Here is a 25,778-nt window from a genome sequence, read left to right as displayed (position 1 = left end):
ATAGATTTCATCCCAAACCAAAAAAGTGTGATGATCTTAAAATAGTGTTTCCAAATGTTTCCTTAAATATTCAGTTAGAAGAAATAAATTCTCTTACTGTTATTGCTGAGATGCTGTGTATCTCTGTTTTATCAGACCACATAGCATGGATCTAAGAGAGAAATTTGAATGTCTGAATCATGAGACTGACTTCAGCTTTAGACACACAAGTCAAGCACTGTGAGATTTCGCAGACTTCAGAAAGTCAAGCTCACAAGAAAGTCTGCTTCACAAGAGTACTTGCACTCTATTTGAGGAATAACTGTTCTACAGCTACAGGCCAACAAATGTATCAGCTTGATGTTTGGAATAATATTGTTTACACATTAATGTAATATTATCTTTTACCTTTTATTTGCCATAATTTGCTTTGCTTCTTTTGTTTAAGTCAAATGATGTCCAGGGAGTAGCACTTGTTTCCATAAGGATGGAAAAGTAAACTGGATGGCTTTGAGTTGTCTAGTAGTTTCTTTAAAAGTAGAATGGGGAAGCACCAAGTTAATTTTTGCTGAGTAGCTGAAATGAAGAACTGAAGAGTTTCTTGTACTAAGAAATCCCCAGCAATGTTGCTTATCTGCTTTAGTGTTTAGTGAGTTCATATTGTCACAGTCTGCATCCACTTGAAAAAGAGATGTTCACGGACTCACTGAGGCATAAATACCTTTGTGATTCTCTCTGAGGCCATGTCTGAACTGGTGATTTCTGTTCTATGCAGTGTTTGCAGTTTACAGAAGGGTATGTTGAGTGTTCTCTGGTTTTTGACAAAGCACTGTAAGATGCATATGCTCAGAGCTGAGATCAGGTATAGGACAAATTTGGTGGCTGTCTGAAGCATCAGACTAACTTCCACAACAGTGTTTGTCACTGCTGGGCTCTCTTGTTTCTCCCAACATCACCATGTACATTCAGTTTGTTTTCCTGGGGTTCCCCCACCCTCTATTTCACTTTTTCCTCTCCTTTTGCAGAATTGAGAGGTCTCTGACCAAGCATTGTTGAGCCCCTTGTCCTGGGGAAAAAGTTTAGTTTTGCTAGAACTTTGTGGGAACAGGCTAGCACTTTTTAAATTCAGATCTGAATGGGCAAGTACTGTTTATAATAGAAATGTGTGTTGTGACACAAAGGATCTATTAATCATCAGTATAGTCCCGTTGAAACAGGATACATGCCCACAGCATGGGCCTGACTGGTCATGAGTTTGGGTGTCTATTTAAACATTTCTACAGAATATATCCCACTGTTAAACAAACACATTGCTTCTTCTTCTGACATATACAAGTTTTTTTTGCCAGCAGAATTCCTGAAAACCTGCTGTCCTTGTTCTACTCTATATTGCTCAACCCATCTGCTGATTATAAATAAAGAGATGCAAGAATCCTAATTTGTTTCTACAACAGCAATACTCTGTTTATTATATGTTCGGGTGGCACTCCTCCCAAGGCTGAATTGTTTGCTGAACAGCAATGTGCTTGTTGGCAATACCCTGGTGCTCTTCTACGGAGCTTCTGAAAGCAAATTTTAAGCATAAATCATTTAATTTGACAACATAATTTTCTCAGTTAAGCTGCTGAAAAGGATTCCTAAAAGCAGTAATCTTGTTTGGGTTCTCTGATTCTTATTCTCAGTTATTTATTTCTGTAGTTTAGCACATGGGCTAATGCATAAAGTGCCTAAATTTTTGGGGAAAATAATTACTCTCATAAATACATATTGTAAAATCAGGTTCTTAGCATATAGCATAGGGGTTAAAGAGAGGTGCTGACATCAGTGTAGAAAAATTATAAAGCACCACTCTGCAGAAATTGCATTTTAGTATGCATATATGCATGCATATAAAAGATAAAATTGTATTTTAATTGTATTTTTTCAAGTTACAAACACTTGTTCTTTAAAAACAGTGTGGAAGTTTCAACTTTCAATTATTCATGTAGATTTTTATCACTGTACATATTTGTCATCTCTGCTGTTCTTCTTGAAGAAAATATGTGACTGAAGTTTTTCTGTTAAATATTTTCTGATGTGATGTTTAGTCTTTAGCTAAGAACAGAATTCTGAAACTTTTCATGGCAATTTTTCTTTTCAGAGACTAATGTGCCTATTAGGTGTCCTGATCAATGGATGTCATATGCTGGTAACTGTTACATAATTCACAGGGACCCCAAAATATGGAAAGATGCCTTAACATCTTGCAGGAAAGAGGATGGAGATCTGGCGAGCATCCATAATGTCGAAGAATTCAGCTTTGTTATTTCTCAACTTGGGTACCGTGAGTATTTTTTCATAATAACATATATATATATATATATATATATATATATATATATATATATATATATATATATATATTTACTGAGTAAAGAAGGTGTTTTGAACATGTCTTACCTGTTAATAAAATGAGGAGACTGTTTAAAAATAATTGTCCTGATCACAGATTGGAGAAGGAGTTAAATTTTAAATTTAAAAATCAGAGGTAATAAAAACAGAGAATAGGAGCACAAAACCCAAAAAGACTTTGCTGCCACAAAAAAGCTGCAGTGATGCAAATTGCATTATCTCTAAACTCCTATTTCTTCGGGTCTGCTTCTCCTTCCTTTCTCCTTTTATATAGGTTAAAGCAATTTAAAACTTTTCATGAGATAAAAGGATTTTACGATTGATCTTCAAAAATAGATGGGGGGAAGAAAAATCTGCTGGTTCAAGACAGTTTGGGATTTGTGCCCTGTTATTAACACTGCCATGTCCTTATGTTTCAAGTCATGTTTCTCCTGAAAAAGAATCCATTTGTCCCAGTACATGGATTCAGATGTGCCCCATATCAAATACAGTACTTATGTGCTTGGTTTCTGAGCACACATTTGAGCTGCTGCAAGGCAAGCTAGTCTACAGATGCAAGATGTGTTCATGAGGAGAATGAAGCTGTGCTGACTCTGAGGCAATTTCATGGCTGCTGTTGCTTTACATGAACCTGCTTTTGCATGGAGGAACTGTTTTTTGTGGGAGTAGCAGGTTCACACCCAGGTGTGCTTCTTTGCAGTGACTGATCCTATATGTGCTTTCAGTGCCAGGTAAAGACGAGTTTATCCTTCACTGGAAGTGTAGCCACGCACTTTGAGCTGCAGCATAGCAGCAGTCCTGGAGTGGAAATCATAAAACTGTTTATATACTTTACTTTTGCGTCCTTGCTACCTCCATGGCAACTTGTGCTTACCTTCACATTCCTGAAAGAGTGACTTGGTTTTTCATGAACAATATGAAACCTTTACTCTTTTAAAAGATACTCTTAGGAAAGGTGGGACTTCTTGATGAGACATTAAGACATTTGATAGAAATCAGGTTCTAAAGGAAACTAGTTGTATTTTCACCTGATATATGTGAAGTAGGTTATTACATAGTCTGACACTTCCTCCAAAGTCCTTTCCTGAACTGACTGCTGTTGTTTTCGTAAAATTGAGTGTTTTTGAAAGGCAGATAGTCCTGAAGGAAACAAGGCTTCTCACAAACGACACACTAGCTGCAACAGACTATTTTGAAAGTATTCTTGTCAGAGGAGTAAAATTGGAACAACTAAAGAAGACTTTTACAACAGTTTATGCTCACCACTGAGAGGAGAACACCATGTATTGCAGTGCCTAGAGAATCTTGTCTGCATCAGACCACTGCTGTACAGAAAGAACAGAAGTTTATCTTTGTGCAAACAATTCACAGTCCCATGATAAAACAAAGGAAGAAGGGATACAATGAGATGAATATTGTCATGATAGCTGAGCTTTTGTTGGCATCACCCACAAAGGAGAACTTTAGAGAGGAACATGAAGAATAAAGAAGTGCATTCTGGATGTTTACACGGAAGTCCAGCATGTGATAGGGCACAAATGTGGCCCAATGCATGACTGAGAATGGGAAGCAGCTTTACAATTTGCTGGAAAAAAAATGAAAAACCTCTCTTGGTGTTTAGTCATACAGCTTGAGAGATGACTGCAAAAAAGCAGCAGTTCTAGTGAGGAAAAAAAAATGTTAGACTCCATAGATTTGCTTGGCTTATTTAGATGGCTTTGATGAAGTTATTTTGTTAAAGAATGTTGTTTATTGTTCATATTACCTTGGTATGAGCCCACCACTGTAGGAGCTCTGGGCATGGACAATGCCTCCTCTGTGCTAAATGCTCAGTAAAAGTAGACAGAAAGATTTTAAGAGGTAACTAAACAAGAAATAAATTAAAGAGCATGGATGACAGTGGGCAAGGGGGGAATGAGAGCATGATGGACAGTAGAATTGGAACATTCAATGTGTTAGTGGAAGAGAATTTAAAGAGGGTGCTGAAATGCAATTTTGGGGGACTTCTGAACATAAAACACAGTCTTCAAGAAGGGGGAAAGGTGTGATTTTGAAAATGGAGCCTGAGAGCCTGTGAATTTAATGGGGGAGAGGTGGAAAGGAATTATGGATGAGCTATGAGGGCAGATCACACTTAGATGCAATAAAGGCAGGAGAGTCAAGGGAGGGAAGGAGAAAGGACAGAGGGTTGACTCTCTCTGTCATTCAAGTGGCTGGCTGGGGGGGTGATATTGGCAGTATCTTGGTTAGCCAGAATGGAAAACGTCTCAGAAACAGACAGTGCGAAGTAAATTCCTTGACCAGTCCTGCAGTTTCCCTCAAGCCAAAAGCCAACAGCTAACTCCTTTAACTGTAAAGTGAAAAAAATTCAACAACCATGGTCATTTCACTTTACTCAGAAATAAATAAAATATAGGAACACACATAATGGGAAAACTTGCTAATACTCTGGTTTTCAGCTCTAAAAGACATCACTGGGTGTCTTAGCAATAGAAAATAGGACATTCCTTTCTGCACTATACTAAAAGTAGGGGGAAAAGGGGAGCTAATATTTTATTTAGGCATTTGTTCATATCTTGTTGCAAGTATTTTGAATTGGAAACCTAGTTGTGTTGCAATATAATTCAGCAAAGGGTATTTCGGTTGTTTTCTATGAAGCAGAACACCCTTATTTTATTGCCACTTTGGGGAGTGGCCTTTCCTGATGACTGGAGTGGGTATATGAGAATCAGTCTGACTTCTATGAGGCTGAGAACCCTAAATTCCTGACTGCCTTTTCAGCTTCCTGAGAATAAATTTTTTCTTTTCCACAAAGACAGAAATTCACATTATGTGACAGGAATGTTATTTTGATATTTTAGAACCATCTGATGAGCTGTGGATTGGGTTGAATGACCTCAAGGTTCAGATGTATTTTGAATGGAGTGATGGAACACCTGTCACCTACACGAAGTGGCTTCGTGGAGAACCCACTCATGCAAACAACAGGCAAGAGGACTGTGTCATTATGAAGGGAAAGGTAAAGTCACATAGCTATTGACCAAATTGTCTTATAATGTAATTTATGATTTGGGCTTTTCCTATGCAAGAGCAAATAATAAAGATAACTTAAAAAATGGGGATATTACCTATTGAAGCAGCCTATTTTAGAGAGAGGAATTAATTTTATGAGAAAAGATCTCTGTTTAAGGTTACCAGAAAATTTCACCGTTTCCCCCGAGAAGCAGACAAGTAGTAGCAACTGCTCCCCAAGATCCATATTTTTTGATTTCAGTTTGTGCATGTGGACTTTTAAAAGAATCTTATAATTACACTGAGAAGCAGACGAACATATAAATGTGTTTCTTCAGGAAGCTAAAAAGACATTTTGGATATGTCTGGCTTCTTATGTTTTGACTGAATATGGGATTCACCTTTAAAAATTGCACTAGGAATTTTTATTGATGCTAGAGAGAAATGCTCTCTTTAGAAGAAAATAGAAATCATAATTTTATTTATTGAGTCAAAGTTATAAATCTTGTAGGTAGTTTAGATTTTATGCTTATATCTGCACTGCATGTGAAGAGCTGTGAGAAATGTAGTAAAATATTTAGCAGCGGCATTACTGAAAGCCTTTCCTGAGTGACTGTATACCTACAGTTTAAAGGCTGCTTTGAAAAGGCTGTCTTCTGGAATCTGGCAATAGTCAATGACCTAGGAGTATCACAGGAACAGAGGTAATACCTGGCATAAAAGTCAGTTTTTGTTGATGCTGTATTTTTTCCTCTTTGTGATAATTAAAAATGTTACGCTTACCACCTCCTTTAGAGTTTGCCTATTTTATCAGGAGGGAAAAAAGTGTGTACACAAACCATAGGTATTTTCTTACTTTGCAAAATTAAAACTTGATGGTTGTACTTTTGCTACGCTTTTGGTGAGTGCACTTATAAATTGAAGAGGAAAACTAAGGGATTTTTCTCAATTTCCTAGACACTCTGCTGAGCTCTACCTGGAGCACAGGCTCTCAGTCAAGCTCCAGTAGCCTTAGTTTTCTCACTTGCTTCACTTCAATGAAGCCATCAACAGCAACCTTGGCCTGTATGCATGCACCTGACTCATGTGTCACCAAAATTCTGGTGCAGAAACACTCAAGTTTAAAGGTTGAGTGCAGCCGGAGAGGGCTGAGCCAGCTCTGCAGCAGGAGAAATTAGTAGGGCACATAGAGGAGTCCCTATTAAAAATCAATAAAAAAAAATCTCTGCTGTATTAGTGGGCATACTCTGGTGAGAAGAGTGTAAATGTATATTTCTTCCATATCAGCCATGCCGTGGTGCACATGGTAATTGAGCCAGCAGTCTTTTGAGGGTGTGAGAATTGTTGTGCTGTGTTGTCTGTGCAGTGGCTATGCTGGTGCTGGTTGAGATGATTTGCCTACCAGAGTTATAGGGTCAGACAGTGGAAGGAAGCTGAGTGCTCCAATGTGAGAGTCAGTCAATTGAGGCTCTAAATGGCACTTGCTTCAAGGACTTCTGTTCTGGTCAAGGCTGAAGAATTTGCTCAGGTCTGGGAGGTGAGCAGGGCAGCTGGCCTTGGTGCATGTGGGTGCTGAGTTTCTAGGAACACACACTTGAGGTTGTGTCTCACCTACCAGCCTGTGCCCTTTGGCTAACCCCATCTGTTGGTGTTAAGGTTTATGATATTACACATGGAAGTATTGGTGCAGGAGGCATCAGAAGAAGTAAGAGGCAGACAGGCCTCATTTTGTGGTTTGAGTAGTGCTTTAAAAAAGTGTTGGGATAGTTCTTGATATTCATATTTCCTAGATACATTTTTTAAAATTTATCTATTTTTACAGTCTTTTGGAACACATAGGGAAGCTGAAATTCACTGGTAAAGCTGTGATTCTCATTAAAATTACCTGACTGCCTTCAAACAAGCATTTCAAGAAAAAAACAGGAAGTAGCAGAACCTGTTTTGTCATTTTCTGAGTATTGAGATGGTGTTTTCTGGCCAAGCCAAGTATTATGGAATTTGAGGAACTTAGATTAAGGTTAAGGATTTCTATTTGTGTACAGAAGTTGGCATCCACTAGATTTTCATTTTCTTCAAATCTAAGTAAGTCACCTGTGATGGTTTGAATTTCAGTATGAGTTATATTTTTCTAGGAAATAGAAACCTTAGTTTTTGATTCTAAGTTAGAGGAAAGACAGTTTGATCGTTTCTACAAGAGTTCAGGAGAAAGGCAAGGCAAGTAAGGATTGCAACTAGCCCTAGCAGTATCATCTGGTGCAGGGCACCAACAGCATGGTCTGGAGTCAGTTCATGCTGCTCCACAATGCCAAGACCTGGGAAAAACTATTGTTGCTCTACCCTACTGTTTTCTGCCCCTCCATGTGGCCATCCATTGAAATCTGCTGAATAGAGAAATGGATAGAAAAATAGGAATCATTGCTATTTATGTCCTCATTCTCACTTTGTATGGTCAGTAAAATTTTGAAGTTCAGACCAAAGCACTGGGTTCATTTACAAAGAGGCAACAATAGTTACAGATATATGCAGTGGCATGTATGTGTTGAGGCAAAACTGTTGACAGAAGATGACCTGACATTTTAAAAGAGTTCCAGCGTTTGGTTGGGGATTAAAATAAAATAAGTTTGATGATGAAGGTATCAAAGCATTAAGATTTGGGCCCACTGGTCAGGTGCTGTATGCCCTGCTAAAACTGCAGCACTCAGTGCAGCCAGATAAGCCAAGATCATTGCTCAGAAATACAGTTTCAGTGGCAAGCTCAGTACTTATGGTCAACAGCCACCTGAAAATACTCAGTCTGGATGGTGGTCCTTGACTTTGGGAAGGGAGGACTCTATCCTCTGTTGGTCCAGGCCTTCTCTTCCTTCACCTAACACAGAATCATTCACTACAGAAGGATCTTGGTGTCCTTCAGCACTGAATACATATTAAGTAAGACTTTTATCAAAACCTCTGAGGCCCTTTTAATTCCAAGAGCAATACATAGATATACTGATGGCTGTAGCTATAAATAAAAGTAGCAGCCTGCTGTTCCTTTTTACAGCTTTAGAAGACCCGGCATCCTTTCACTTGCATCAGTGCCCAAAAGCAATACAGAAAACATGATGTAGGTTTTGGCTGAAGAAATTCCATGGAAGTTGTACTAACTCACTATCTCTTGGAATCAGCTGTCAGCTGACAAAACAGTGCATAACTATAAGTTGATCTTCTCAGTTTGTTGATGTTTACCAACCCAAGTACATTTATGTTTCCATCATTGATACTTTTGATCAGTCCTAGCAAAAAATTATTAAATACTTAGAAGTATAAGCCAGTTTTTTTTGAAGAGTAAATCCCAATTGACTGAGGTTCTGTTTGTGTGTTCAGGATGGATTTTGGGCAGATCATTCTTGTGAAAAGAAAATTGGCTACATCTGTAAAAGGAAACCTGTATCAGATGCTCCCACAGAAGAGGAAACTATTGACATGGGCTGCCAGAGAGTAAGTGAAGAAAAAGCTGTCTGATCTGAATAGGCTGCTCAGAATGACAAAAAAGAGAAACTGTCACCTAGGTGACAGAAAACCCAGAAAATATAGGTTTTCTGTTTCATCACAATCAGAAGACTTTGCCTTCTCATTTCTATGGCAGATGGGGTAGGTGATATACATGACTAAAGCTAATCTAAGACAGTTATTTAGCTCTTGATATTCCCTTCATTTTTCCAGGACTTAAACCAAATCTCAAACCTGCTATCCCTGCAGCAGACCATTTATCTTGATTGGCATTCAATCTTCCCTAAAGAGTTTGCCTGTGCCATCAGCTGTACTTCAGCTCTAGCTACAGCTTTCTACAGAGTTGTTCACAGCAGGAAGGGTGTCCCCTGTTCTCAGGGCTTTGCTGTGGTCTCTGGCAGTGCTCTTTACTTTGAACAACTTATTGGCTGAGTGGCCAAGTCAAATGGATCTAGTGTGCTTCTTCTGAATTGTCAGAAGATCTATTGTTTACTTGCTAGCCTTTAATGACATAACACCCAGTAATTACAAAAAAACTACTGATATTTATTATGTGATAGGAAATCTTATTGAGTATTTGTTTTCCTTGAAGAAATTGCCTTTTCTTCCCAGTTTGCTTTACACAGCCTTAGAGAAAGTATTTGATGATTATTCCCAGTATTTGTAAAGAGTACCTGGAATCTTCACAAGTGTTAGAAGAAATAAAGGGTTCCTCATGTTTATGGATGTTACCATTGTCTACAGAATGAAGTGCATACTTGTAGAAAAAAAAGTCTCTCAAAAGTGAGAAATTAAAAACCATCAGAAGAAATTTTTTGTGAACTGTGGCTGGTCACAGCAACCTTCTCTGAGAGCATGTTCCTCAGTAAACGATATTTGAATGATAAAACTTTTAATATTAGCTAAGAATAAACAACATGTTTGAGGTGTCATTCCCTATCTGAAAATTCAAGCTGAAGTTTGCTTTTCAAGGCCATCCCTGTGATTGCATGATGCCTATGTGCTGCTTATAATCCTGTTCTGAGTGCAAAAGGTGCACAGAAAAGACTCTCATCCCTTTTTGAGTGGAATACATTGACTGAAAATAAGTAGATATGAAAAAATGTTTTATGAAACAAAATTCTAAAAAGCTTTGATCCTGCCTGTTCCCACTCTGACCTTTCTCAGTTACACTGGTCCTTTGTCTAGTGGTTAGGTAACGGTGGTAAAAATCAGTTTGCTGTTTTGTTGGTTCCCTTTCCCTTTTCCTTTCTGTTTCCCACATGTGATCACATCTATTTTGACAGGGCTGGAAAAGACATGGTTTTTTTTGTTACCTCATTGGAAATACATTTGTAACATTTTCTCAAGCAAATCAAACCTGTGGAAGGCATCAGGCTTTTTTAGCAACTGTTGAAGACAGGTAAGTAAATGTCTACTTGTCTGAGGGGGGTCACTTGAGGATTCAACTTCTAGCATCACCTGCATATCAGAATAAAGCCTCTGATCTGGATAAAAATCTAGCTTCAGAGGACAGCTATGTGTCAATAAAGAACTGTTCACAATTTTTACATGTAAATTCAAATCCAGGAATCTGGTTTATACTGAAAGTAGGTTATGGCAGTGAAATCAGTTTTGATATAGATGGTTATGTCAAATAAAAAGTAGAACTGTATCTTCTACTTCTTAATTGTGGTCACTAACTTGAGTGAGGAATACAGAATCCAATTTTTATTATTAAATCAAGTAGCTTTAATCTCAAAAAGAGATATGGCTCTGAATTCCTTTAAAAAGGTAGTACAAATGAGCAAGAGGATAGAATTTTCAACTATCTGGTATTTGAACTGAGATACTTTTAAAAAAATTAAGTGAGGAATCAAATGATGTAAAGCACTTGGTACCTGAAAATCTGTCACAATGCAGCCAGGGTTCAGTATATACAAAATTTCTGTAAAAGAGGGTACACTTTAATTTATTTGAAATATAGGAAATATAGAAGGTTTAAGAAACAAAACATTTTTCTTGCAGATGTCTTGATGTTTTACATAATCTTATTTGTTTCTATGTAATCAAAGTAGTTATGTTCTACTGTGAAAGCTCCAGCTGTCATGAATAGTAGCTCTCTAAACAGATACCACTGCAGCTGCCATTAAATTGTTTTAACATTAATGTGATCTTCAGACCACTCCTTGTTAGGGGGAGACATTTTTTTATTTGCTCTGATTTCTTAAGAGCTGTTTGTCTAAACACCACAGTGAACTATGACAGACTTTGCCTCTACTTAGGCTTGTTTGCTAAATATAATTTGTCTTGCTTAATCATTGGATCTAATTTACAGTGTGCCTTTGTTTTATAATTTAATATCATACTACTTTAGCTTCTACTTTTTGTAACTTTCTTCAGTAATGCTGAGGTTCTTTTTTCAGTTTCAGATTTGTCTGAAACAAGAAGTAATAAAATACAGGAGTGTTAGAAACTCACAAAATACAGTGGTATAAAACATAAGGCATGTCAGGTTTCTTCTTTACCACCAATTTCCTCTCAGTCCATGATTAGGCCACGTTATTCATTGGGCATCTGAGAAGAAAGCAAAATACACTGATATGGAAGCTAAAAAAAATATATCTATTATTTAATGGTTTGTTATAGTCTTTGCTAAAGAAAATCCATCCAAGCCATGCTTTCAGGAAGGTGCAGCAGTAATTCTGAGAAAATAACAAGCCTTTCACAACTTTAAAAAATAAATTATTTTAACAGTATAAATAATATAAATAATTTTAACATAAATATAAATATAAATTTAACATAAATATAAACAATTTTAACAGTATTAATGAATTGACTGATTTATTTTAAACAGATATGAACAAGCCTATCTGACCAGCCTGGTTGGGCTGAGAACAGAAAGATACTTTTGGATTGGACTTTCAAATGTAGAAGAAAAGGGAATGTTCAAGTGGGCTAATGGTGAATCTGTCTTATTTACACACTGGAATTCTGAAATGCCTGGTAGGTATGACTGTGTTGTTTAATGAGTCCAGCTAGGGAAATGAGTCGCTCACTTCTTGAAGTTTTTCCTTAGCATTCTCTTGGTGACATAATGGCCAATGGCTTTCAAATACATCCAGCTGCTTTCCCCAAGAATCCAGCACGGTTGCTAAGTTGCTGCCTAGTGCTGAAATGAATTTTTAGTATGACTTTGGGAAGAAACTTTACATTGAGATCAAGTTTCTGATTTGCAACTGTTCTGGAGAAGTCTGTGTCTGTACTGCTCTGGAGGAGCAATCTCAAGTGACCGTCCTTGCTAGTCCTGCCTGTCCAGCCATGTCTCATAGCGCACTTGTTCACCGCACGTTCTGAATGTGTGGGATCACAGATGCATGAAGCATCTCTGAGTCCTAGAGAAGATGGGATTGTAAGGTAGGACAAGAGGGCCAAAATACAGCAATGGGAGGTCATTTAATCTCTGACATGATCACATCAGAAAGGGAGTGATTGTTGTTGTTCAAAGTTCTGGAATGTTGCATATGCCTTTTAGGAGCTCCTCTGATTCTGTTTAATTTCAGTACCTAATTGCTGATTTGAATGTGTCAGGTGAGGTGGTAAGGCCATGTAGACCATGAAGCCAATAGTAGGCTTAACTACCTAGTTAATTTTGAAAATTGTAAGTCAAATTAAAAAAATTGAGAAAGTAACTCTAACCACATCTTCAGATTTAGGGGAGAATTTGTTGGATCTAAGGCTATGATCTAGCTAGAGTTAGTCACTGTAGGTGATTTAGTATGTGGCATAATTTAGTATCTCAGAGTAGATGAACTAAGATTTTTTTGTCTTTTTTAAAAATTCATTAATTAGAACCATAGAATCACAGAGAAGTTTGTGTTGAAAGAACGTTTAAAGATCCCCTAGTACCCACCCCCTGCCATGGAAACATTCCACTAGATCAAGTTGATCAAATCCTTGCCCAAACTGACCTGGAGAACTTTCATGGACGAGTCATCTACAACTTCTCCAGGCAATATGTTCCAGTTACTCACTACATTCATAATAAAGAAATTAATTCCTTATGCCCATTCTGAATCCTCCTTCTTTCATTTTAAAATGGTTGTTCCTTGCTCTGTCACTGTAAGCTCCAGTAAAAAGTCATTCTTCATCTTATGAGCACTCAATAGATATTGAATAGTCATGGTAGTGTTTCCCTGGAGTCTTCTCTTCTCCAGGTTGAACAATGTCACTCCCTCAGCCTCTCTTCATGGGAAAGGTGTTACAGCCTTCTGATGACTTCTATGGTCCTCCTGGGCACCTACTCTAACATTAGAAACATTTTTGACTATGTACAACTACTTTATTTCTGCCAGGATAGAATATGAAATTTTCTAACTTCTTATAACACCCTAAATGGCATTTTTATGCATTCCTGTTTACAATTAGGAAGAAAGACAGGTTGTGTTGCCATGAGGACTGGAATAGCAGGTGGATTATGGGATGTAGTAAAATGTGAAGAAAAGGCAAATTTCATATGCAAAGTGTGGGCAGAAGGAGTGACACTTCCACCTGTTCCCACAACAACTCCTATTCCCCAGTGTCCAGAAGGTTGGGAATCAAGCAATCATATTAGCTTCTGTTTCAAAGTAAGTATGTTCATTATTTCTGCGTTAAGGTAATTTCTGTTTGCTTCACATATATGTGATTAGCTCATGTTGTCAGAGCATGGTGCTTATAATGGCAAGGTTGCAGGTTTGATCCTTTTATGGCCATTCACTTAAGAGTTGGGCTTGATGATCCTTGTGGGTCTCTTACAACTCAGAATATTGTGTGATCCCAATAAAAATTGGTATTTGTGTGTCCTACTGTTTCATAATCTTTTTTCCACATTATATGTAGAAGTCTTCTTCCTTTCTACTGAAATGCTCATGGGTTTTTTTATTCTGTTAAAGACGAATCTTCAGGTTTGACCTTCTGTTCTTAATTTCCAGTTCTGTTAAGCTTAAGGTTGTTGTCTTGCTCCTATCAGCAATGCAACATGCTAACTTGACTTAAAAAGCTCATTCCAAGCTGAGTTTCACAGAGAACACTCCTAAGCCCTGTACTCAGTTTCTGTAATCCCCACAGAATACAACTGTAAATTAATTGCTTTTGGGTAGCTAATATTTCTTGATCTTGTGACCTATATGCTCTATTTTGTCTGACGGTCTCTTTAGCCTTTTTCAAGAGCGGAGCACAAGAAGACATGGCTGGAGTCGCAGGAGTTTTGCCGATCCATAGGAGGAGATCTGGCCTCCATAAACGGCAAAGAGGAGCAGAACGCGATATGGCGTTCCATCGCGTGAGTATCCACAGCGTGGCTGGTCAGCAGCTCACTCTAATTAGCCTCCTCATCTTTCTCAAATATTTCTTCTTAGGTGTATGTGTTTACTTCTGTATAAGCCAGTCTACGTTCTGTATCTGTGTCTGTGTCAAACAGACAGAAAAAGTATAGAGCTGATGAAATAGCAGGAGTTGTATGACTAGCAGCAAGAACCTCAAATGTGTTCTGAAATGGCATTGGCAAGGTATCTAGTTAATGCAACATTTATCACCTGAAGTAAAGCTATTTACTGTGGAGTTGTTGATGCTCTAAAATTACCACAGATGCCAGTTGTTTTCAAGTAAGTGTACAAAAATGGTAACAGTTCAATAAAATCTAGATGATATGTGGATTTTTTGGTCACTTTTATGAACTATTCAAAAAGAAACTTCCGATTATTTTTTTTTCTTGCGTAAGGAAGGTAAATAAGGTTAGTAAGTCCCCGAACTGCAAAAACAGGCATTAGATTTCTAAATAAGATGAAAATCTAACACTTGCAATACAACAAGAACAAATCAGGCTCAAGGACCTTGTACATCCCTGGCTAACCAAGACTGAAACATCCTGGCCCTGCAAAATGCTATGACCATAGTAGAAACCTAGCTGTGTATTTACAGTAAGGAAGAGGTTTCAGATGCTTCATTGTCACAAATTGACTGAATATATTCAGATAAATCAGTAAAGTGTGTCTTTGTTAGTTGGAGGTGTTATTTTTAGAATGTGATTCCACAGCAGAAAATAACTTTCTGAAAACTGCAAGTGCCTTTACAGAGAAAATGAAGAGTTGAGAAATGGAGCAACAGTAGCCAGTGAACTATTATACGAAAGTATTAAGCCACTTTATGTACCGGAGTTGTATCTGGTAATTTTCTTGATCTGTATTTCAATCTGAATTAATTAATAATGATAACAGCTAGAAGCAGCTGCATTTTAATTTATCTTCACCTTGGTTGTTATTGGTTTTAGCAGCATTAAGTTATCCTAAGAGAACTCTTAACTGTACTAAACGATAGATAGTAAAACATATTGTAATGCCCTTAATGCCCTTACTAGTATTGGTTCTTCTTTTTTTTTTTTTTTTTAGAAACAATGGCTATTACCACCAGACTTTCTGGATGGGTTTATATTACTTGAATCCTGATGACGGCTTTGCTTGGAGTGATGGATCTCCAGTGAGTAATTGACTTTTCCACAGCTATTATTTTGCATTCCCTGTGCTTCTCAGGTGTGTGCAGTATATGAGTTTCTGTGTAATCACAGCCCTCTGTATCCTGCTTTCTCTAGGAAAGCTAATGAATATAAATTTCATGGCTTGATTTTTCTTGGCTAAAACATACTGATTTTTGATAAGAAGATACACATTGAATCAACAAGGAAACTAAACACATGTAGACTAAAAGGATGTTCTGATAAATGCAAGGGTTTTTTTGTATAAAGTAATTCTTCTTTAGTTGTTCTTCTCTTTGTTCATTATCTGCATATCCATGGTTTACATTCCATGGAGATAGAGACACTTTTTTAATGCTAATTTGAGTTACTGCACTTTAAACTAAGGTATAAAACTGTAGAAGCAAAAGTGACTTTGGAGTTGAAGGTGTATTTGATGCAAGGTTGGTCAATATATATTGATGGCAATTTACAGTACAGACACCTGAAATTTTATTTTATATAGGAAAATTAGAATAGCAGTAATACTTTGCTGAGGCAGATGCTAACATTTTTACCATATCTGAATAATATCCTATTTTACTCATATTGTATATTTAATTAATATGAAAATGTAGCATGCCCCAATATTCTTATTAAATGCATTTTAGGTTTAGAATTTAGAATTTAGGTCCCATAGAAAATATTGATATTCTTCCCAGTGTGAACAAAAATAACTGTTAATTAAGCTGCAATCCATTTGCTATCTGAAAAAGTTTGAAATTTCACCATTTGAACAGGAGGATTCTGGTTTTCTCCTACTTAAATTTTTAACCTGACAATAGGAACAATTTTTACGTCTGTGCTTTGATGCTGTCTCCTCCCTCTCTCCCTTATTTTATTTCCATATAACAGAATCTTCACAAAACTTCTTCTGTCGTAGGTGAGGTATGAAAACTGGGGCTTTGGAGAGCCAAATAATTATCAAGGAGCTGAACTTTGTACAGAGATCAGTGGTGATTACAGCATGCTTTGGAATGACAGGCACTGTGACTATATGTATGGATGGATTTGCCAAATAAGAAGAGGTATTGCTTACTCCTGTGCAGTAATGTAATAAGAAGATATATTCAGTTGATTTTTACCTTAACTTTAATAAAAGATTTCCAAAGCTCTTTATAAGAATAGTTCCCTGTGAAATGTGAAGCATCATAGTGGTATAAGGATTTCCATGTTTTTGAGGTATTTAAAGATGCAGAGCCTTTAGTACCTTGTTGGGATTTCTCACTGCTCTTTCTCTATGATTTCAAAAAGGGTAATGTGATACTTGATACATTTGGAATGTTACTTTGAATATTCATGTTCACATTTTACTTTTCAGTTAGAAAATTCATGCCTTCTTCAGCAAATCTTATTATGGATATGTCTTTCTGAGTTGAGTTTCAAGTTATTAGAAATTAGTTTGCAAATAAGATCACATACTTGTTTTTTTAATGTGTGAAAAATCCCTCCTTCACCTGCCTCAGGTGCTGTTTCGTCTGCTAAGAATGTGTTTTTCAGAATGGAGCCTGGTTTTGAGATACTTTATTTCCATATTCACATGTTGATTACTTGTTAAATTCTCATGAGATATGTGTTTGGATGCTTTTTATTTACTGAAGACATCAAGACAATATTTATAATTTAGGGAACATGAGTTCTACTAGCAGTGCATCTATTTAAATTTGAGCTTTTTAGAAAGTGCACATTTGAGTACTTTACTGCATTTTTACAGTGGGATGGAGAGGAGCAAAATAAAGATGCTGCATTGGATTACTGACAATAAATATCAGTTCTGCCTTATATTGGTAAAATAATTCTTTAGGCATAGATATTTTTAATAGATGTCATTATTGTGAGATTATATTTTTGCACAAATCTAATTTTTAAGCCTAAACTGACAGAGTTTTCCTGAATAATAAATTGCTTTCCTGAGATACCATTGATGACATCGAAGATGCCATGTCCATGATGCCATAGCAAAAACAAACAAGGGAATTCTTTAGTCTAAAGCTGTATGGTTTTTTGTTTGTTTTTTAATTTTTTCATAAAGGACCAATTAATTTCTTGAGATCTTTTCCAGTGAGAAGTTATCTAGGGATATTTTTAAGATCAAGGTAGAAGTTACTGTCAACCAGAGAAAGATGGGAAGAACCTCACTCTGTAGCAGTTAGGGCGCCACATCAGATGATAACCCAGTCTGCATTCCTGATGCCTCTGGTTTAAGCCAGAATTCAAGTACTTAAGACCAGGGGAAAAGAGAGAGTGGGAGATCCAGGACAACTGTCTTAACAGGGTAAATGCTTTGGGACATAAAGTTTACTGCTTTCAATGAATAAAAACTTACTTGATTCAGGTAAAGTTCAAGGTATTTAGAATACTTTGCATGTAAGGAATAGCCTCATGGAACAAGACTATGCATTTAAAATTGAATAGGATACAAAAATAAGAGATTTTGGCTATTTAGTTTCTTCTACATTTTGGTGTCAAATCCACTGCTAACTGTAAAAGTTGATGTCAGCATTAAAACATGCCTATCAGTCACAGTAAATACATTATTTTCAGACAGAAAATATGCTATCATAATAAATTTTTTTTTTCTCACAGGGGCAAGTGTGAAGCCTGAACCAACAGAATCTCCTGCACCTGGTAGGTGTTACTGCTCTTTGTGTGTGTGTGTGTTCAAAAGCATTGTTAAAATTTTATCAAGGAGGATGTCTTGTATCTCAGGATCTGTATAGTTAGCTTGGCATTTATCTTACAGAATACAAGACTACTGAGGATGGATGGATCATACATGAAGATAAACAGTACTATTTCAGCACAGAGACTGCACCTATGGAAGAGGGTCGTCAGTTCTGCAAAAAGAACTTTGGAGACCTTTCTGTCATTGAGAGTGAAAGTGAAAGGAAGTTCCTCTGGAGATATGTAAGAAAAACCGTTAATACTATGGTATAAACCATCCAAAACCAGTGAGCATGGGCACAGATCCTTTCCACCAGGGTGTTCTCCCTACAAGTTTTGATAGTGAAATTGCCGTTACACTAAGCCAGATTAGTATGAAGAACAAATTAATGCTAATTTTTAAGGGATCTGTGGCTTCTTTTTGGCAAAAGGTGTTACACTGGTGAGCTGTGATTGTGTAGGATTTCTTAAGTAGTGGATCAAAGCAGCAATTGACTTACATGCAACATTTTAACAAGTGATAACAAGACCTTAGATCTTGTCTGTTTATCTGGGCTATAGTCTATCTAGTGGTCTCTTTTTGGTCCTCTCAAATTTGCTCCTTTGCCTCCTTGGTTGTGAAAATATAATTATGGAGCTAGAGGAAACCGGGGCATGGATTATGCCATGAGAAAAAAATTTGAAATCCTATTTCTTATATCATTGGAATGGTTTGCTTTTTATGCTGCCTGAGGCTAACTAATTTTTAATCAGAAATATGCTTAAAAGTTGTATTTGAACTACATAGAGCATTTTCTGAGCTGGCTGAAGAGTGACAGTGAGAGGACACAAGGACATGTATTAATTTATATCCAAAACATAGGGGCTTGTCTTTGCAAGAAATTTTTGAGATAAAGTACACTGCAGAGACTGTGCAATAGGTGCTGATTTCAGTGGCCTTCAAGTAAAGCTGTGAGAAGTGTTGATACAGTGACCACACCTTTTGGCCAATGGTGAAGTTTGACTGTGGGCTGTCAGCTGTCAGCTGCTTTAATTTAAATGTAGCTGGAGAATATATCCAGTTCATATCCTCTGTCAGTTAGAGGTATATTACCCATCAGTAACATTTTATATGACAATAGAGGACGTTTGTAAAATTCTAATTTCTTCATTTTAGATACTGGAAAATGGCAAAGAGGATGCATATTTCATTGGTTTACAACTGAGTATTGACCAACGTACCAGGTAGGTCGTAACTAGTCTTGAGCCTTAAACATGATTATCTTCTCAAGTGGTTTAATTACATCTTAATTTAGGTCTAGATTATCCAGAAGAAATGCTTCATGTTTCCTAAATTTACTCAAAGGTAGATGAAAAATTACACTGCACATAATGTTTTTTGAATTTTCATTTGGGAATTCTAGTTTTCTTTATTCTGTGATTTATACTGAAAATATAAATTGATGTCTGAGCTGTAAATTCTACTTCTGGTAGGTAAAAATGTTCATTTTTCCCATCCTTTACTTGAGAACAGAGTTTAATACAGGAACAAATGAAACCTATTTTCTTTTACTAGAACCATCATAGCTGTTGCACAGTGAGGTCAAGCAGGTTTTCTGCAAGCCTTTCTGAATGACAGTATGCAGCACCATATTGGTTTTCACATGTGATGTTTATTCAGGCCTGGATTCAGTTCAGTCTGTGTTTGAAGTGTCTGGAGAGATGCCTAGTAATTCTCAGTTTTCCTTATAGTCCATAGTAACAATGAGGGACCTCCAGAGGATGATTAGGATGTTAGGAGAGCCTCTGAGAATGAGGTGTTTCTGCCTTTCTGGTTTTGTAGAGACCCTATGATGGATTTTAACTTTTAACTACCTTGTGCATGTATCTGAAGGGTGAGCCTGGGCACCTCTGTCACTTGCAGACCACTAGAAAGATGTTTAATAATTTGCCTGGTTACAATTTTGTTCTTCATTGCCTAATCTTACATGAATGTTCAGCTTTTTCAATGTTTGTATGTTACCTTGTATGTCATTGAGCAGAGAATAAGTTTAATACAACTAGTAAAGAGGTAATTTGTACACTTTACTATGAACAGCTATATTAAGCATATTTAAAAATTTCTTTTTTAACATGGAAGAAGTTCTATTTTATGTTAAAGAAGCATTTTGTTGAATTGTTTTTCTTCAGCTGGATGGATGGCACTCCAGTGAATTATTTGGCATGGGCACCACATGAACCCAACTTTGCAAATAATGATGAAAACTGTGTAGTTATGTATAAGAATTTAGGTGAGTTTTGTATGTTCTTTCATTAATTTCATTATTTGTGTGTGTGTGTGTAACAATATTTTTTTACTTCTGTGAAGCACCTGTTCCTCCTTTTGTTTTTTTCTCTTTTCCAAAAAACTATTGAAGTAGACCATAGTATTACTTACAGGACTTAATAGTTTTGTACTCTTGTGCTTACCTTTAGCCTAACATGGGGAGGATCTGATAGAGGTCTGTGGCTAGAGGTCTATGGTTGTGATTGCTGGTTTATATTTTTTATTAAAATTGACCTAATGTGCCACTATGAAATTTCTGGTACCTGGTTCTAAAAAGCTTTTAACACTCTGTAATTACAGTGTGTATTAAGTGATGTATTTTTCCTAGACACTGATATTGAATTGTAATAAACTGCAAGACAGCTTTGATCTTATCTTTCAACTAAAAGCACTGCATGTGAGAATGAGTGAAACTGATTTCCATTAACCAACTTGAGATGTGGTGTCATACAGTCCCCCATTTATCTTACACCCAGGATTTTGGAATGATATAAACTGTGGCTATCCAAATCCCTACATATGTGAAAGACACAACAGTTCCATTAATTCAACTGTTCCTCCAACAACACTTTCAACTCCAAGAGGATGTCGTCCAGCTTGGCTTTCTTTTCATAATAAGGTACCATAACAAATACGGTCCATGCTGGACCTTTGGCAAAGCATTAAAGAGAAAACAAGGGAATTTTTTAATCGTACTGTTTCTTATTGATACAAAATATTGTTATTTTTATGCAGAGAGCTATGACACATGCACGCTTTTCTTTGTTTGCCCATCCACTGTTTTGCAGGAAAAGTGCTTTTTTGGTGCTTCTAATGAAGCAAATTCAGTAGCAGTTGATGAAAGACAATTCTCTAGTCAGCTCTCCAAATCTTTTGATACACATTTAGTCAGAGTTCCTAAAGTATTGATGCCTTGTTCTTGGTGTGTTTTAACCAAACTGTAATGCTTTTTACTGACTACCTTTTGTCTTTACTAACATGGTATGCGTTGTAGAATAAAATTAATAATCAGGCAGACTAAGATCAGTCACACACAACTTAGCACTGTTATCTGTCTATAGAAAAGTCAGGATTTGCTTATATTCTAGGGAATTCAGATCAAATCTAGCTGTTGAGCAAAACATTTTAATGATACTTCTAATTTTATATAGAACCAGGAGCAATGAAAAAGCTCATTTAAAGTCAAATGTATTTTTTCAGATAAATGCATTATTTTGCTGCCTTTGCTCCATCCTGCTCTGTTTAAAACAGTGATCATCAGTTGAGGGATATTGGAGTAAAGATAATATAAAGAGAATTTGTTCATATTTTAGTGTTACAAAATATTTGGATCTACAGAAGAGGAACGTGTTACTTGGCATGCTGCACGAACAGCTTGCATGAATTTAGGAGGAAACCTGGCCTCGATCCCTAATGAACAAGTGCAAGGTACTGTGCACAATTTTGTAACAACTAGATGAGATGACATTTAATCCTTACAGGATGCCTGGGGTTTTTGTCTGAATACAAACAGATTTGAATAATGATTGTACATCTGATTTTTGTCCCAAAACATAACTTTTAGAAATCTACAATGAAGTCTTCACTTGAATCTACCAAATTTTAGTGTTGGCTCTCAGAGATATATATGTGTATATAGTCCTGGCAGCCAAAGTGTCTTTTCCTGCTCGTCCATGATGCCAGCTGGACCCTGCAATTTCCGTTCCAAACAATGTGGTTTCATGAGGTGGAATTAACTTGCTGCATGGCTCTCCTATAAAATCAAGCAGAACACCTTTAGGATGAGAACTTGCCTGTGGGCAACTTGAAACAGCCTAGAGTGCTCAGGCACATACCCAGAGCTCACCACACAGTGCCACTCTTTTCACTAGAGGAGCTTGTTGTAATGAGCCTAAGAGCTGCATCCATGCCTCAGGGAGATGAGCAGGGGAAAGCTACCTCATGCTTGAATAAACAAGGCACATGTCCAAACTGAAAATGGGGGAAGATGAGAGATGTTAGATTGATTTTGATAGACAGACATGTTTTTTAAGGCATACTGTTTTATCCTACGTGTGAATATGATGAAAAACAGATGCTGCAAAACACACATTGTGAACTCAAGAGAGCACACTGAAAACTCAACCATTGTAAAACAATTCATTGAAGTCTGAGCAATTCAATAGTTTTAATTGAAACTGTTGATAAGAACTTAGTACTAATTACGTTTTCCACTTGTGAAGAGCTGTAGAATCAAACAGTTATATTCTTATCCTACGTAATTTCTGCAGTACAAATTTCAGGTGGTTAGTTCATGCACAGGACTTGAATTCTAGGTAAAAGAGAAATGAGCAATGGAGCTATTAGCACACAACTATTATCATTGCAGGAAGTGCAGGCATAAAGGCTTGAGTTCCTTTTCAGCTTCTGGCAGAAGAGCAATGCTAATGTTTGGCAAAGAAACCTACAGGTTTCACTCTTCAAGGAGTAAGATGTATACATTTAAAAATGCTGAAGGTGATGCCATTTAGGTTTTGCCTTTTTTTTCTTTTTTATGTTCTCTGTATTCTTCACACATATATTTGTAGCTCTGGAGTTCATTGTATGAGTGGCTAGTTTTCCCAGTACTTCTCCATGGCCTTTCCTTAAGCAGAAGGACAGAACAAATTCCAGAGCTCCAACCCTCAGAGGGTACAAGGCTCAGTGCTTTTGTGGCTCTTCCTGGGAACCAAGGCCGAGAACAACTCATTTTCACTGACCAAGTACAAGGGGGGCTCCAGAGAACAGGCTCGACCTGCTGGGGAAATTGCATCACCACTTGTCCTCCTGATTGGTGCTTTTTATCAATTATGCTAATTTCCTAAAACCTATAAAAATGTACTCACCCCTGGGGGAGAGGGGAGGTGTGGGCTGTTGTGGACATTCTTCCATAACTGCCTCTGAAGGCCTTCAAATAAAGATGCCCTATGATATTACCTCCTTACTAAAATTATCTCAAGTTTCATTTCCAGGGAAAAAGGAAACAAAGGAAGGTGAATGATTTACACAGCAGGCAGAAATTAATCTATTATTTTCAGAGGAAAAAAATTCATAACCATAACTGCAGCAGTTGGCAGAAGACATGGTATATCCATTTTATCACCACATTCGATGAATCATGGATTGAATATAATTCATAATGTTCATAATGGATGAATATCAGCTGACCTAGCCACTGTAGCTAAGACACATCAGCACCCACCTGGACTGTGCAGAGCTGTGATAATTGATTTGCTTGTGTTTAATAGTTCTGTTAAGTCTCATTTGAACTTGTTTCTCGTTCATTCTGCTGCCTGCCAAGGCAGTGTAGGCTATTGCCCAGCTGTCCAGGGAGGGAAGAAACACTCTCCTGGTTCTGGAACAGCACTGCTTGTGCAGATACACAAATGTCAGGACCTGGTGGTGCTGTTATGTCACTGGGGGGCACCCACTCTTGTGGGATTATCAAAAATGTATGTGATCCCCACAGCTGTTAATGTCTTGAACTAGGATTCAAAAGTGTCTTGGGATATTATAAAAACTTTTTCTGTCATGTTTTTGGGGTTCATTCCAGTACCAGCTTGGATACTTAAATGAAGGATTTTTCCCAAATCCTATTTATCTATCTAGTTTCCACTTCATCAAACTCAACATTCATCTCCTTTTCATCTCACCTGCTTGTGTTACCAGCAGTGGAGTGTTCTGTATTTCAGGAAAAGTATATAATACCACCAATCTCAGTCAGTGAAGCCAAACATTTCAACTGTCCTAAATTAATATTATTCCTCTTTCTCTTTGCATTTTTTTATTCTAGCTTTCCTTACCTTCCATTTAAAAGATTTTGTCACTGAGACATGGATTGGATTAAATGATATAAATCATGAAATGAGGTTCCTCTGGACAGATGGAACAGGGGTTTACTTTACAAACTGGGCCAAAGGCTTCCCATCAGGACATATGGATTTATATGCATATAGCGGCCAGGTAAATAGCAATCACAGATTGTTCACTGAAATTTGATTTTATGGAATCACAGCATCATTTGTGTTGGAAAAGGCTTCTGAGATTGTTTAGTTCAACCGTTAATACAGCACTGCCAAGGCCACCACTGAACCATGTCCTTAAGTGCTGCATCTATACATCTTTTAAATACCTTTGGGGATGGTGGCTGAACCACTGGACAGCCTGTTCTAATGCCTGAATACTCTTTTGGTGATGAAATTTTTTCCTAATATCCAATCTAGTTATGCCAATTTCTTAGGACAATTTCAGGCCATTTCCTCCTTTCAGATAACTTGTTATACTAAGGAAAAGAGACCAATTCCCACCTTGCCTAAGACTGGATTCATGCATTTGTGATTATTTTAGACATATTGCTGCTTGACTTACTCCCTTCATACTTGTACACATGTTGAATACAAATCCAGGTAGAGTGAATGGTTTTGAGCCCTTGTGCAGTTGCTGTACCAGCTGGTGACCGGATCTGTGGAGTGCTCATACAAAGACTTGTTTCAGTTTTCAGTTCTCTGTGTTTGTGAAGGCTACACAGCTTTTGTGCTCAGCCTGTGTTCTCTCAGGGGCTGTGTAAAGAGGGCAGTGGTTCTCCTGCCCCATGGCATTTTCCCAAAAGAAGAACAATGAGAGCATCCTCCTAATCCTCTGGTGGCAGTTGTGCTGGAACTTGGCAGGTTTCCCAGCTGGAATGTAGTTTGCAAGGGGACATTTACAAACATTCCCCTGAAACAGGTGTCTCACATATAAACAAATAAGGAAATACTGCCAGTCACAGCTGCAGAAAGGACATGAGTCTATAAAAAGACAGCCATTCAATTTATACAAGGGGAAAACATCCCAAAACTACTAGAAAATCTCTTTCTCTACTCTGTCAAACTGATCTGATATTTCACAGAGTTCCTTTCTTTCTGATCATATGTGTGTAGATAGTTCTGTACTCTGGAACTACAGCACTTTAGAGTGCTAACTCTTTTTCTCTTGAATTATGTTTTTAATACAGAAATTGTATTCTTATGTATAATATATTTTTCCATGTCTTTGAAATTAGCATCTGTGAGCTTCTTACTTCTAAAGGAGGAGGAAAATTAGGTAGAATTTGGAGTTCAAAAGGAAAATATTTTGAAAATGCTACTTCTCAAAAAAAAAAAAAGTCTCTTTTTTTTAAGTAATAGGATTTTTATGAAGTTTTATGTGACAACTTATAAAGTCCCTTTTTCATAAATTTTAGATTTGTTTTTATTTGATCTTAGCAAAAATGTTATCATAATTAGTACAAATTAGTACACAACTGTTCAGTTTGAAAGATTTAAATCCCAATGCCTTTCACCCACAAATGAAGTAATTATCTGAAAATCTTCCTGTGGACAGAAAAAAAGCAAACAAGTAAACAGAATA

At 37.0% G+C, this 25,778-nt stretch overlaps 1 protein-coding gene across 2 annotated transcripts in view; it reads left to right on the top strand.

Moving 5' to 3' along the window:
• Positions 1–25,778, top strand: part of LOC131575188 (macrophage mannose receptor 1-like) — a 56,093-nt gene that overhangs the window by 17,878 nt on the left and 12,437 nt on the right. For both annotated transcript variants that reach the window (XM_058830287.1, XM_058830286.1), the window contains exons 7-22: positions 2,120–2,302; positions 5,232–5,389; positions 8,746–8,859; positions 10,158–10,273; positions 11,711–11,859; positions 13,282–13,481; positions 14,052–14,176; positions 15,282–15,369; positions 16,287–16,431; positions 17,990–18,031; positions 18,147–18,310; positions 19,224–19,291; positions 20,237–20,337; positions 20,849–20,991; positions 21,686–21,800; positions 24,184–24,353. In XM_058830287.1, the coding sequence (XP_058686270.1) occupies positions 2,120–2,302; positions 5,232–5,389; positions 8,746–8,859; positions 10,158–10,273; positions 11,711–11,859; positions 13,282–13,481; positions 14,052–14,176; positions 15,282–15,369; positions 16,287–16,431; positions 17,990–18,031; positions 18,147–18,310; positions 19,224–19,291; positions 20,237–20,337; positions 20,849–20,991; positions 21,686–21,800; positions 24,184–24,353 (2,081 nt within the window). The remainder of the gene's footprint in view (positions 1–2,119; positions 2,303–5,231; positions 5,390–8,745; positions 8,860–10,157; positions 10,274–11,710; positions 11,860–13,281; positions 13,482–14,051; positions 14,177–15,281; positions 15,370–16,286; positions 16,432–17,989; positions 18,032–18,146; positions 18,311–19,223; positions 19,292–20,236; positions 20,338–20,848; positions 20,992–21,685; positions 21,801–24,183; positions 24,354–25,778) is intronic.

The sequence above is a fragment of the Poecile atricapillus genome, chromosome 2 (assembly GCF_030490865.1).
Source record: "Poecile atricapillus isolate bPoeAtr1 chromosome 2, bPoeAtr1.hap1, whole genome shotgun sequence".
Taxonomy (NCBI): Eukaryota; Metazoa; Chordata; class Aves; order Passeriformes; family Paridae; genus Poecile; species Poecile atricapillus.
Note: the sequence above shows the minus strand (reverse complement) of the source record. Positions and strands in the feature narration are given on the sequence as shown.